The sequence below is a fragment of the Podarcis erhardii genome, assembly GCF_964252035.2.
Source record: "Podarcis erhardii genome assembly, chromosome: 10".
In the NCBI taxonomy this organism is placed as follows: domain Eukaryota; kingdom Metazoa; phylum Chordata; class Lepidosauria; order Squamata; family Lacertidae; genus Podarcis; species Podarcis erhardii.
Window position 1 is genome coordinate 2,794,425 of NC_138500.1, and position 15,029 is coordinate 2,809,453.

Here is a 15,029-nt window from a genome sequence, read left to right on the forward strand (position 1 = left end):
AAAGGGCACGAATGAAAACTGCTATCTTAACCCAATCAGAGGGAATTGCAGGGGGCGGAGGGGGGAGCACATTGCCAACCACACGGAGCGAAGACAGCTTCTTGCAAAATAAAATAAAGGCTGCTCATGCACACAGAAAAAGACAGACGAGGAAGGGTGGAAAGAGGCTCCACTGGCCAACTCTTCAAACTGCCAAAGGCTGGTATTCATACATCTTCAGGGCTTCTCCTGCCTTTTCCCCCCAAGGAGCTCAGAGCTGCTTCAGAGGCAGGAGAGAAACAGGCCAGCCTTCCCTTGGGATTAACATCACCCTGGTGCTTCCTCAAGGTGAGGGCTCACCATTGTTAGAGGCAGAAGGCCAGGCCAAATGGGCTCCTTTGGCCTGATTCTGCAAGGCCCTTTCTAATAAAATAAGATCGGGATTTAGTCCAGCAGGTCCTCAACCCTTGGAACAGACAAGGGACCAACCCAAGCATTTTGTGGCCTCGGCCACAAGGACAACAAGCTGCCTGCCAGGCTCTGCAGCAGCAGACCCAACCTATGGGTCCCCAGATGTTATTGGACTACAACTCCCATCATCCCTGAGCTCTGGCCTTGCTAGCTAGGGGTGATGGGAGTTGTAGTCCAACAACATCTGGGGACCCACAGGTTGAGAACCGCTGGACCAGATGATTCCTGGGTGTGCCTTCCAACTGCAGAAGTCTATGATCTTGCCTGCTGGATGCCTCTGGGTGGGTTGGAGGGATCCATCTGGACAAACAGGGCGGGGGGGGGGCAGCGTGGAGAGATCATCATTTCTCTCCCAGCTTTCCATCTGCAGCATTTTCCCCCCCGCCCAACAGCTGCTCTTTCCTAGATGGACTGAAACCTCAGAGGCGCTCTCCCCCTCCTTCTCCCTGAACAAGAGCGCCAGAAACCAGGCCGGCACCCCTGGAGCTGGCGGCCACATTGAGCGGCCCTGCTGTGAGCAAAAGGGAGGGGTGCAGGCAGGAGGGGAGAAGGGGGAGTGGGCATCATTTCATGTCTCAAACAACAAGAGCTGCTTCAGCAGCTGAGGCATACTTCACGGGGCCAAGTGTTGAAGCCCCCTCTTAGGCGGTGGGGTAGGCAAGCGATGGCTCAAAGACCAAGGAGGCATCCGACTGGCACTCTCCAACGGAAGGGCTGCAGCTCAGTGGCAGATTGCCTACAGGTAAAGGTAAAGGGACCCCTGACCATTAGGTCCAGTCGCGGACGACTCTGGGGTTGCGGCGCTCATCTCGCTTTACTGGCCGAGGGAGCTGGTGTACAGCTTCCGGGTCATGTGGCCAGCAGGACTAAGCCGCTTCTGGCGAACCAGAGCAGTGCATGGAAATGCTGTTTACCTTCCCGCCGGAGTGGTACCTACTTATCTACTTGCACTTTGACGTGCTTTCAAACTGCTAGGTTGGCAGGAGCAGGGACCGAACAACGGGAGCTCACCCCGTTGCAGGGATTCGAACCGTCGACCTTCTGATCGGCAAGTCATAGGCTCTGTGGTTTAACCCATAGCGCCACCTGCGTCCTTGCTCTGCATGAAAACAGATTGCCTGCTTTGCATGAAAACAAATCCACATTTAATTCCTGGGATCTCTAGGTCGGGCAAGGAATGTCTCCCACCTGCCCTGGTCTGAAACCCTGGAGAGGGGCTGCAAGCCAGTGTAGTTAAAAGAACGTTAGAAGAGCCTGCTGCTGGATCAGGCCAGTGGCTCAGCTGGTCCAGCATCCTGTTCTTCTCACATAGGCCAACCAGATGCCCATAATGGGAAGCCTGAAATCAGGATCCAAGCACATTAGCCCTCTCCCTTCACATGGTTTTAGCAACTGGTACTCAAAAGGATAAAACCATGCTGGGTAGTAGCTATGTGTCTTGAAATAAAAATGTGTCTTGAAATAAATAAAAAAATGTACCAAGCAAACACATACATAAATATATAAACCACATGTCTGGAGCAGCACAGGAAGCCTGCCCTGAAACCATTTTGACTCCCAAGCTGACCAAATGTTTTCTCTGCAAGGAGGGAGCGGGTGAGGGAACCTTCCCATTGTCTCAGGAATTGGGAAATCACCATCTCAAAGGAATGGCCAGACTACCAGGAAAGGGAATCAGATAAGGCATTATCAGATAATCTGGCAGGCAGGAAAAACGACAACACGCAAATTTCTGTTGTAGACCACCTTTTCTGTGATGTAGGTATGATGTTTGTAGGGGTAGTCTTGAGCTCCAGGGCAGGGAATTTAAAATGTCTGTATAAGGGCAAGCACACCTTGGTTCTCGGTCCTCCTTTCCTGCGTGTGAGGGGAGCACCCTGTTGCAACAGATCAATAAAGATCAGGCTTACTAGTTGCTCTTCTTCTCAATATTCTCTGATTGGCCTCTGTTACTTTCTCCGACTGATGGAGAACCTACAAAAGTCTCTATAAGGGCTCTTGTGTCCCCCATAAGGGAATAAGGACAGATTTTTATTACAGTCTAATCCCCTTTTAAAGCCACCAAGTTGATGGCTATCATTGCCTCCTGTGGGAGTAAGATCCATAGTTTAAAGAGATGCCCCAGTGGGAAACCCGAAAGCAGGATTCAAACTCAAGAGCATCTGTCCTCTCCTGCAGTTTCTCCCAACTGGGATTCAGAATCATCGCTGCCTCTGACCGTGGAGGCAGAACACAGCCATCCTGGCTGGTAGCCATCAATAGCCCTCTCCTCTTCCTCCATGAATTTGCCCAAATCTCTTTTAAAGCCATCCAAGTTGTTCGCCATCACTGCCTCCTATGGCAGGGAGTTCCGCAGTTTAAGTATGTGCTGCATGAATAAGGACTTTTTGAATGGGTCACTCATCGGGTGCTCACGCATTCCAGTGTTAGGAGAGAGGGAGAAAGACTTTTCTCTATCCACTTTTCCATCATTTTATAAATTTTGATACATTTTGCCGTCTCTACCCATCGTGGAAGACCCAGAGCGAACTGCACAGGCCAGCTATAGGTACGGTAGTGTCAGGGAACTGACATCAGAGGGAGAGGCGGAGGCAGGGCTCCAGAGCGATGCCACAGAGGGGACCAGCAGGGGGGGAGGAATTCGGCGTAACACCAATAGAGAAGAGAGGGAGATGGAGGAATTGGTGACAGGGCTCCAAGACCCTTCACCCGAAACTAGTGGAGAGAGCGCTGGCACGCCCCTGCCTTCCCCTTACTTGCGCAGACGAGTTCCGCGCAGGGAAAGTAGGAGGAGACTTGGCGTCAAAAAGCTTTTATGCTGGAAGAGGTTCAAGAAACGCCCACTGACAGATTCTGCAAGTGACTAACAGGTCACGGAGGGCGAGCTCTGACCCCAAGCATGGTTGAGCAAGCAATCTAACTAAACCGAAGGCAATTTACGCACAAGTAACCCCCTCACAACCATTACAGGTAGCTTTGAGCAATGGTGTCACCTGGACAGGGCTCTGGGGGTAGACGCCAGGGTTCCCACTCAACAGAACAAGAGGGGGGGGGGCAGATGCAACGCTGCCGTCTTCCCACATCTTAATACTGTTGTGAAAATTACGGGGTGGGGAGCACATCTTTAAAGTTGTTAAATGTTAAAAATATTGTGCATAAACCTATCCTTTCGACTTGACAGCTCAGGGAAGTTACCTAGTTTTAAAAATCATATAAAATCAACTCCTTTGCCAGTTTCCTTCATGCCACCGCCAATTTGATTCATTGGCCAAGGACTTGAAACCACTTGGTCGCCACCATAATCCCTCAAGCGGGAGGTCACGTGCTCACAGGAAGGTACTCATAGGTGTCAATCGCTGGGCAAAGGCACTCCTCCGGACTTGCCCAGGTGGCAGGCTATGCAAACCAAAGTTCTATTGTTCTTTCGCAGTAGGTGCTTAGAATGTACTTCCCAATACATATCCTGTATTTGCCTGTTCCCCTGACACATTCCTCCTATGTGAATCATGTATAATCCTCCCCTTTTCTGATGTAGTGATGATGCTCCACGAACTGCATGCTGGGATAAGATAGAAACTTTTAAAAGTCCTTGTCAACCCATCCTCGGGGTTCAATTCCTTTTTCAACCTGTTGTGCAATAAACTTTGATCTACAGCTATTTGCTCCGGTTGGTGGCTGGACTCCTTCCTTTATTCTGCAGGGACCCACAGGCTCTGGCCGACGAGCTGGGTGGCTGAGCAGCATCGCACCTAGATTTTTTCCATAACAATACACATCAACACCCACAGATCCTGCTCTCACACCTCCAACACAATGACATCAGAGTCTAAAACGACCTAAGTGCACCCACCACTGGGCCTGAGAAGTGCTGGGGGCTGGGTCATGTGCAAGGGCCTCCCCTGCTCGCCTTGAGGGTGGCGGTCTCGTCTTACCTTTGTGTGCAACTTGGCAAACTGCTTGTCGTCCAGCAGGCTCTGGATGTAAACTCTCCTCTTGTACCGGAACTGGAGAACAAGAGCAGAGGGGAGAAAGGAGCGTCACCCACAAATCGCCAAAACAGGCCCTGTGCCAAGGGCAGCCCACAGCCTTCAGAGGCATTGAAGAATGTCAAGAAAGCCCTGTTGCAGGATCAGGACCAAGGGGTGGGTGGGCTTTAGTCTAGCATCTTGTTCTCCCACTGTCCAACCAGGTGTCTGAATGGAAAGTCCACAAGCAGGACCTCTCCCCACCTGCGATTCCCAGGAGATGGTATTCGGCGGCTCAGAGCTTATCCACACTTACCTTTCCTCCGCTGTTTTCACACATGGTCCACACTTTAAAGCTCTCTCTGAGCACCCTTTTTTTAGATCCGGAGATTTAAAGCTGCTCTTTAAAGCTGAATCAGAGCAAACATCAATCCGCAGAAAACCCAAATGGCTGTTTGCTCCAATTCAGCTTTAAAGAACAGGTTTTGGCAGGGAAAAGGGCACTTGGACACAGAGCTTTAAAACTGGACCTGGGAACTACCCCCATTATTTTTTAAAAAAGTAATACATGGGTAGGACCGAATCACTCCATGCCTGCTCAATCTCGGCTGTAAAAAGGCTCAGAGAAGAAGTCAGTACTCTCCTAAGAATGTTCTTGGGCTCTGATGAATTGCCAGGGTAGAGGAATTCTAGTGTCACCCTCTCTCCCACCAGAGCAAACACGTTCCATACTGAGAGTTGGGAATTAAAAGAGAGCGAGAGAAAGAGAGAGAGTTGGGAGAACAAGTCCATTCACCTGGGCGGGCACAGAGGAAGGGGGAAATTGGTTAGGTCTGTTGAGCAAACAACCTGGGGATTTACAGGTCAAAACCATGTTCACAGGGAACTGGTCCAAATCCCACATGGGGCTCATTCACACTTCCGTTTGGTCCGTGATTTCTAGGTGTGGTTCTGAGAGGTTTTTCTTTTTCCACCGTTTTTTCTGGGAAAACCCGCTGTTGACCGCTGAGGGACACCCACACGTCCACTTGTCTTGGGCCTAGAAAGCACAGCTCTGAGCTCCCCCTTACCTCACTCCTTTCCCGGGGAAAAGCTGCTCTTAGGTGTGGAATGGGAACAAACAGCAACCTGCAGAAAACATGATTGCCACTTGCTCTGATGGAGCGCAAAACAGCGGTTTTCCCCGGGGGAATGCAGCGGGATCAGAGGAAGTGTTTAATCCACAGAAAAACCAACTGACCTTCGTTGCGATTCAGCAGTAAACAACGGGTGTTCCCCAGAAAAGGCGTGGGGCAAATGGAAAGTATCTCGGACCTGCGCTTAGAAATCAGTTCAACATGGAATACTGTGCAGGATTTAACTTCCTGTGAATTGAGCTTTTTGAGGAAGGAAGGAAGGAAGGAAGGAAGGAAGGAAGGAAGGAAGGAAGGAAGGAAGGAAGGAAGGAAGGAAGACCAAACTTCCAGTTGTCATGGGAGAGAGATAAAAATTAGGCCCCTTCCAGGAAGAGTCTTGTGAAAGTGTTTGGGGCCCTGAGCAGGTCCTGTGTGGCTGGCATCAGTCCGTCCTTCCCATTTTCCAAGCACAAAAACCCATCCAGCTCTTCTCCTCCCTCCCTCCCTCCCTTTCCTAAATTTAGCTCGGTGGTGATTCATTGTTTTCGAAGCAGCGCACCTGAAGAGCTATGTGAAGAAGAGGTGGCAAAGGTTGGCATTTTAGAACTAACTGACAAATCAGAGAAGGAGCAGGCTGCTGGGCCCGCTTGGCATTCACTGAGGAGATCTTGAGGGACTCCGGTGTGAAATCGTTGATCTCTTTTGCTAAAAGACATGCCTAACATTAGCCCCCCCCCCTCCCCATACCTGAGGCTTGCAGAGAAGTTCCTGCAGCATCTGCTTTTGGAAAGGGATTTGGGGTGCAGGGAAGATATGGGGAAACAAAAGTGGGTGCCTGCGTTAAATTGGTGGGAACGGCTGCAATCTCCCTGTTATGTACTGGGTTGAATAGAATCCAAAATGCAGCAGTCTGATTGGTCCTAGAACAATAGGATTCAGAATGCAGCAGTCTGATTGGTCCACAGGAGCCACCCAATCCAGCTCCAGGTGGAAGTGAATCCGGAAGTTATTGGCCTAGTGGAGAATCCCAGAATTAGCCAATCACATGGGGCCTATTGTGTAAATAATGTACAGTGGTACCTCAGGTTACATACGCTTCAGGTTACAGACTCTGCTAACCCAGAAATAGTACCTTTTCTTAAGAACTTTGCTTCAGGATGAGAACAGAAATCGCGCGGCAGCAGCAGGAGGTCTCATTAGCTAAAGTGGTGCTTCAGATTAAGAACAGTTTCAGGTTAAGAACGGACCTCCAGAACAAATTAAGTACGTAACCAGAGGTACCACTGTATATAAAGCAGACATTTGGGGGGAACTTCCATTCCTCCTCACCACTATGAGCTGAATAAAGAGCATGAAATCCACTCTCGACTCCGAGTATATTTCATGCCCAAATCTGATTGGGGTGGCAAGATTTGTCAGGTGCCAAGGCACCAGTTGCATCCCACACATCTACATTTAGACCACATGGTGCAGCTGCTTTTGGAGGCAAAAGATCACAGGCCAGGGAGCCCCCAGCCAGGATGGGCAAAGGTGACCCGCAGCGCCTCTGCTGCAAGAATTAAATGCTAAGCCAGTATTTCTAAATGGGATTTTAATAGATCTTTGAGGTCCAAGTAAGTGGTTACTGAGAGCACCCAGCCTGACAGCAACGAGGTCAACCATCGATTTCCTAGAATCATAGAATCTTAGAGTTGGAAGGGACCCAGGGGTCATCTAGTCCAACCCCTGCAATGCAGGAATCTCAGCTAGATTTATTTCTATTTGTTGCCATGTATGGGCTAGAAAAGTGCCCCAGTGGCCAGAATCTTCCACTAAGAAGTTGTGCCACAACCCCAGACCTTCCCTTGACTCATGGACTCAGCCACTGTGATCCACGCGACGGAAATCTCCAAACTTGATTATTGTACAGTGGTGCCCCGCAAGACGAACGCCTCGCAAGACGGAAAACCCGCTAGACAAAAGGGTTTTCCGTTTTGGAGGCGCTTCGCAAAACGAATTTCCCTATGGGCTTGCTTCGCAAGACGAAAATGTCTTGCGAGTTCCTGCGGGGTTTTTTTCCCTCCCCCCCCCTTTTCCTAAGCCCTAAGCCACTTATCAGCTGATCCGCTGATAAGCCGCTTATCAGCTGATCCGCTAAAAGCCGCTAAACCGCTAATAGCGCTAATCCACTAAACTGTCAATGGGCTTGCTTCGCAAGACGAAAAAACGCTATACGAAGAGCCTCACGGAACAGATTAATTTCGTCTTGCGAGGCACCACTGTAACTCACTCTACTTGAGGCTGCCCTTGAGACTGACCCAGAAACTCCAGCGGGTGCAGAATGCTGCAGCGAGACTCCTTACGGGGTCCTCGCTGTGGGATCACATTCACCCGGTGCTATACCAGCTGCACTGGCTCCCAGTGGAGTACAGGATGGCAACCATCGGGTTAGAGTTCTACGAAGATTACAGAAGGAGAGAGGGGGTCAGGCTGTGCCTTGGCCAAAGGCCAGGTGGAACAGCTCCGTCTTGCAGGCCCTGCGGAAAGATGTCAAGTCCCGCAGGGCCCTGATTTCTTGGGACAGAGCGTTCCCCCAGATCGGGGCCACGGCCGAAAAAGCCCTGGCTCTGGTTGAGGCCAGCCTAACCTCCCTGTGGCCTGGGACCTCCAAGATGTTTTTGTTTGAAGACCATAAGTTCCTCCGTGGGACATACCAGGAGAGGCAGTCCCATAGGTACGAGGGTCCTAGGCCGTATAGGGCTTTAAAGGTCAAAACCAGCACCTTAAACCTGATCCTGTACTCCACTGGGAGCCAGTGCATCTGGTACAGCACTGGGTGAATGTGATCCCACAGCGAGGACCCCGTAAGGAGTCTCGCTGCAGCATTCTGCACCCACTGGAGTTTCTGGGTCAGTCTCAAGGGCAGCCCCGTGTAGAGTGAGTTACAACAATCTAGCCTGGAGGTGACCATCATGTGGATCACAGTGGCTGAGTTCACAAGTCAAGGGAAGGTCTGGGGTTGTGGCACGACTTCTCAGTGGAAGATTCTGACCACTGCAGCACTTTTCTAGCCCATACGTTGCAATAAATAGAAATAAATCTAGCTGAAATTCCTGCATGCAGGGGGTTGGATTAGATGACCTTTGAGTCCCTTCCAACTCTAAGATTCTAGGAAATCGATAGTTAAAACCAGCACCTTGAACCCGATCCTGTACATTCTGAAGCAGTGCAGTACGCTCCACCCGCCCCCTCTTCCTCCACCAGTGAGCTGGCAATCCCCATGCCATTCAGAAGCTTGGTCTCTGGAGAAGGAATACCCCCCGTTGTTTCCATTCCACCCAAGCTGAACATGGCCCCCATGCCCCAAGGCAGGCCCAAGTGGGGCTGGGGGTGGTAGCTACGGAAAACAAGGAAGGTCTGCGGGTCGGTACCTCCAGGTAAGGGACCGGGGTGTCCGGGTTCAGGGGGTACTCCCTCAGCAGCCGCTCTTCGTCCAGGAACTTCCCGGCCCTGCCGTTGAAGGCTGGCTGGAAGAGGCCATAGTTCAGGACGTCCTTCAGGCTGTGGTTCAAGGTGCAGAGGATGCGCTGCTTGGAGACCCAGACGGGGACATCAGGGTTAAGCCGCATACACTTCTGTCAAGGGGGAGAGAGAGAGACAGAGAGAGAGATATGCTGCTGAGCAAATTGGTACAAAATGTGGGCAGGGGGAGGGAGAGGCATTGGGTTTTGTTTGCATTTTAATGAGAAGCCACCGTGTTCACTCTTCTTGAACCAATATGCAAAGTGAAGCACAGCTATCCTTCAAAAGCCACACTTGCCTGCATTTTGCAATGCAGTTCTCCGGCAAAAGTGCGCAGAAATAAATTGCGTTGGAGGCGGGGGGGGGGGAGTGTGCATTAAAATACATATGCAAGTTAAAAAACAAACAAACAAAAAATCTCCCAACTAAAAATGCATTCTGTTAGGGGAACCCGCTTTGCCAAAATGTGCACATTATTTATTTTTATTTATTTGCCTCCTTAAATTTATATGTCACTTTATTGTAAAGGGGAAAAACCTCAACGTGGTTTACGAAAAGAATAAAACAATGTCAAGGGTGCTCATCAGCAAAAGGAATGCACACGGCAGATGGTTCACTCTTTAAGGACAAAGCTGACACTTAACAGTAGTTTCCATGGCTCCAGATACCACACACATCATTTTAGTGCAGGGGTCAGCAGGGGGCCAGTCCACTGTCCCTCAGACCTTGTGGGGGGCCGGACTATATTTTTTTTTTGCGGGGAAATGAACGAATACCTATACCCCACAAATAACCCAGAGATGCATTTTAAATAAAGGGACACATTCTACTCATGTAAAAACACGCTGATTCCTGGACTGTCTGCGGGCCGGATTTAGAAGGCGAATGGGCTGGATCCGGCCCCTGGGCCTTAGTTTGCCTACCCATGTTTTAGTGTCTAGGGAGCTATTCCCAGGTCTGTACTCTATGGAGCAGTTGCAGCAGAAGGAGGTCCACTCCCCCTCCGCCAGCTTAGGAACCTTCTACCAATGGGCTGCACGCAGACAGCCAGAGACTATGCCTGCCTGGAAACTGCCTCTGCTCCTCCCTTTTCATTCCCCTTCTGGTTCTGGGAGACTGTGGTGCAGGAGAGCATGGGGAAGACTCCAGCCCTTCATTTGCCTGACCTGCCTCTTCCTCCTCTTCTTCCGATCCATCCCTCCACCCTCCAGCTGTGAAGCTTCCCTTGCCTCCAGCTCTCGCCTCCTGGCCGGTACAGTCCCCCACAAATCACTGCCCCTCTCTCCCAAGTCAGACACCAGTCCTGCTCCCCCCAGTGCACAGTTGTCAGCATCTTCCCTGTCCCTGACAGATCATAAAATTATCTATAAAAACAGTTTTAAACAGCTACATTGTTAGCCTATTTACTTATTTCATAAAATCCATACACCTCGTTACAAAAAAACTTTCAAGTGGTTGACGAAAAAGATAAGACAAATAACATTGCTGTTTAAACAGAATGAACAACAATTACTTAAAGCGTCCAAAAAACAAAACAAAAACTCAACAATAAATGAAAAACAAATTAAAACATGAACCAGCATTCTAAATATCTGGGTAGGCTAAACAAAATAGGATCAGGCAAAATTGCAAACAAACATGTGCATATTAAGAGAAATTCTAATTTAAATGCTGATGAATTTTCATGAGGGATTATTAAATATATTCATTTATCTTATAGAAAGGATGTTGAAATGTGGAGAAATGAACTTAAGGCTGAAAAAACGAGCTATTGGGAGAGAACGAAATGAACTGCCCTTCCCTTTGCACACAAAACGGCAGGCAATGCTTTTCAGGGTAGGCAGAAAGAGGGTCCCCAGAGTCTGAAATGCACAGAGATTACCTGTGCAGTTGGGCCTGGTTCCCAACATGTTGTGAGGAAATATTAAGAGATAAATGGTATCAGTTGTCTCTATACTAACACACAGAGCATGGGAAAAAAACACAATGAATTTGAGCTCATACAGGATGGCAAATATGACCTAGGAGGCATTACTAAAACTTGGTGGGATGAGACACATGACTGGAATGTAGGAATTGAGAAATATAACCTACACAGAGGAAATAGAACGAACAAACAAGAAGGGAGGAGTAGCATTATATGATCTGGAGCATGGAAGGCAGATTGAGACTATAGGGGTAAAAATTGTAGGAGAGAGGTATGGTCAGCCATGTGGTGTTAAAGAAGGACAGAACTTTTTTTATGTATGCCACAACAGCAGCAAGGATTCTAATTGCAAAATATTGGAAGACACCAGATCTACCCACTCTGGAAGAATGGCAGATGAAGATGATTGACTACATGGGACTGGCGGAGATGACTGGCAGAATCCGAAACCAGGAGAAAGAGGCAGTGGAAGAAGATTGGAAAAAATTTAAAAACTACTTAAGTAAACATCACAATATTAATGAAAGCTAGAATTGACATGAGTTTTAAAAGTCTGTGGTTTTTCAGGGACGTGGATTAAGGAAAAAGAACAGAATTATTAAAAATAATGGGAAATAAGGGAATGGAATTGCTGATTAGATAAATGGAATTAGAATACAGAAGGGGGAGGTGTGAGGAGGTCGAGGAAATTAGGTTTAAGAAATAAGATTTGAAATTATACATGTTTTTAATATTGTGTCTGTGTATGTTTGTATTGTTGTTTGTGTTTATATGTTTTAATTTGTAAAATTCAATAAATATCATTTAAAAAAAAAATTGTAGGAGAGAGGAACAACAGTGACCTTACTGTGGGTGTCTGCTATAGACCGCCACACCAGACTGAAAATTTGGATGATGTCTTCCTAGAGCAGATCACCAAACATTCAAAAAGGAGAGAAATAGTAATCATGGGGGACTTCAACTTCCTCCATATCTGTTGGGACTCAAGAATGTAAGGTCCGACAAATTCCTCCGTTGCCTCGCTGGCAATTTCATTTCCCAGAAGATGGAAGAAACAACAAGGGGATCATCTATCTTGGACCTGGTCCTCACCAATAGGGAGGAACTGATAGATGAAGTGGAAGTGCTCAGAAACTTGGGAGGAAGTGATCGTATTCTCCTGGGTTTCAGGATACAGAGCAAAGGGAAAGCTGAGTAGTTGGAAATGCAGTCTAGACTTTTAAGAAGGCCAATTTCAAAAAGCTGAAGGAGCTGTTGGGTGAGATCCCATGGTCAGAAATACTCAAAGAGTCAAGTTGGATGGGAGGTTCTAAAATGAGAAATATTGAAATTTTAAATGCAGACAATTCCAACAAGAAAGAAAAGTGAGGGGCATCTAAAGAAACTGGCGTGGCTAAATTTGAAGCTTAAAGATGAGCTGAGATTTTAGAAGGGCATGTATAAGAAACGGAAGAAAGGGGAAATAACAAAGGAGGAGTACACACAAGTAGCCAATAGTTTCAGGGAGAAGGTCAGGAGGGCTAAAACTGAGAATCAGCTCAGGCTTGCAAGTAAGGTTAGAAAAGAAGTTTATTTGGCTATCTTCGAAGCAAGAAGAACAAGAACAAGCAAGTCGTGGGTCCTCTGCATGGAGAAGATGGAGAAATGCTATTGGGTGACAGAGAAGAGGTGGAATTGCTCTGTCTTCACCCAAAAGGAAAGCAATGTCCAACCTGGTGATAATAATGATGAGTAAATGATGTAAGGAGGGAGCTGCAGCCTAAGATAGGCAAAGAGGTAGTAAGGGAACACCAGGCTACTTTAGATGAATTCAAATCTCCAGGGCCTGATGAGCTGCCCACAAGGGGACTAAAGGAGCTTGCGGATGTAATCTCAGCGCCTGCGTCTATAATCTTTGAGGATTCTTGGGAAAGAGGTGAGGTCCCAGCAGGCAAAAAGTTGCTCATGCTTTTTAATGAAAACTGCTTGAGGGACACATTTTCTGCTTCAGCAGACGCTGCCCAAGGGTGACGCCAACAAAGGAGGGATACCCTGGAGCCTGTTCTGAAGTGCGTGAGGGATTAAGGAAGGGATCTCAGTACGCTGTCGTTCTTCGTCTGCTATAGTATGTTAAAATTTGAGACTTCAGTCTAGAGCATAAGAAGGAGTCCTGCTGGATCAGGCCAATGGCCCACCTGGTCCAGGATCCTCTTCTCACACTGGCAACCAAGATGGCCATGATGGGAAGCCAGAAACCAGGAGTCCTCTCCCTTCCTGTGGTTTCAGAAGCACTGCTGGCAGAGCATTGGAATTACATCATGGCTGATAGCCACCCATGGACCTGTCCTCCATGGATTTGTCCAATCCTCTATTAAAGTCAAGCAAGTTGGTGGCCATGACTGCCTCCTACAGAAGGGAGATCCATAGTTGGACTGTGCATGGCTTGAAGAAGGACCTTCTTTTAAGCTGTCCTGAGTTTTTCAAACAAGGTAGATTCGAGTCTACCTTTCTCAACACAAGCCAGAGACAGCTTCTCTTTTTCTTTTTAATATAATTTTTATTGAGTTTTGCTGCACATACATCCACAGAAAGATTCCATCCAAAATTCAAACTAAAGCTAAGGATAAACAAATGCATAAAAATACATAATAACTAATTATCTTCCCCTCCATCAACAACCTGTGGTTATTATTCTGATACATGGAAGTGAGAGCTGGACCATAAAGAAGGCTGATCGCCAAAGAACGGATGCTTTTGAATTCTGGTGCTGGAGGAGACTCTTGAGAGTCCCGTGGACTGCAAGAAGATCAAACCTCTCCATTCTGAAGGAAACCAGCCCTGAGTGCTCATTGGAAGGACAGATCCTGAAGCTGAGGCCCCAATACTTTGGCCACCTCATGAGAAGAGAAGACTGCTGGAAAACACCCTGATGTTGGGAAAGATGGAGGGCGCAAGGAGAAGGGGACGACAGAGGACGAGATGGTTGGACAGTGTTCTCAAAGCTAGCAGCATGAGTTTGAGCAAACTGCGGGAGGCAGTGGAAGACAGGAGTGCCTGGCGTGCTCTGGTCCAGGGGGTCACGAAGAGTCGGACACGACTAAACAACTAAACAACAACAACATTATTCTGAATGATCAAACCTAAGCACTCTAGTCTTTTGTATTGACTTCCATCTACCACCTCAATTTGAGTCATTTTTTTCTTTCCTTAACTGCCTTCTTGAAATGTTTTTCATTTCTTGTTATTAACTTATTTAACTATGATAACTGTTTTGTCTTTTGCAGCTGCTCTTTCTCCATGTCTCAAACCAGCCCATGACCCTGGTTTCAGGAAATCAACACCTTACTCTGCCTTACTCTGAAAACATGAGCAGCTGCCTTCAACCCCCAACGGTTTGAAGCTGTTTCATTGCAGGAGGTGGTTGTGCACAGCAGTCATTGCTTAGCATGTTTTGCAAGTGCTGCCAGCTCCCTCTTCCCACAACAAGCCACAAACCGTGCCTCTCCCTACCTGACCCAAAAATGGGATGGAAATGCAGCCCATGATCCCATCCCTGGTGTTCAGGAGTGGGAGCAGCTAGAGAAAATGCTTTTCTGGTACTTGATTGCTACATCACAAAGCGAAAGATCTATTTCTACTGAAAGCCCAGGACAGGATGTGGGGGACGCTCTGAATTTAGAATCAAAATGAATAATACAAAGGGATGTGTGCTGATCAGACTAACTGCTTCCATAATGCATCTAGTGGAACAGTTACTCTTCGTGAAGCTTCCCCAGAAATCCAGGAGATTGGGAAATCTGGCAATGGACCTCAGCACCTTTAATAAATAATAATAATAATTTGGCAGGCCTGTGTCCCCCAGCCCCACCCCCAGATCAGCTTTGACAAAAGACCGCTTGCATTCTGAAGTTTTGCCCACTAACACATCCTTGCAGAAGGCTACTGCGGACCTTTTTGAAAAGGACTCTCTTGCCCAAGCCCAGCAAAAACCACCCGATTTTGCACCTGGAAATTAAGACCATCTCTGAGGGTTGCGAACAAGGCAAGAGGAGGTGGCAAGGCTGGTGCTGATCTGTGACACTCATGGTGTAC

General features: G+C 48.0%; 1 protein-coding gene across 9 annotated transcripts in view; it reads right to left on the reverse strand.

Annotated features, from left to right (window-relative positions):
* SHANK3 (SH3 and multiple ankyrin repeat domains 3) overlaps window positions 1-15,029 on the reverse strand; it is a 487,858-nt gene that overhangs the window by 288,244 nt on the left and 184,585 nt on the right. For all 9 annotated transcript variants that reach the window (XR_014160963.1, XM_081879612.1, XM_081879611.1 and 6 more), the window contains exons 3-4: window positions 8,941-9,144; window positions 4,383-4,454 (exon numbers count right to left, since the gene is read on the reverse strand). Coding sequence is in view for 8 of the 9 variants with exons in the window: in XM_081879612.1 (XP_081735738.1) it covers window positions 4,383-4,454; window positions 8,941-9,144 (276 nt within the window). In the remaining variant the exon portion in view is untranslated. The remainder of the gene's footprint in view (window positions 1-4,382; window positions 4,455-8,940; window positions 9,145-15,029) is intronic.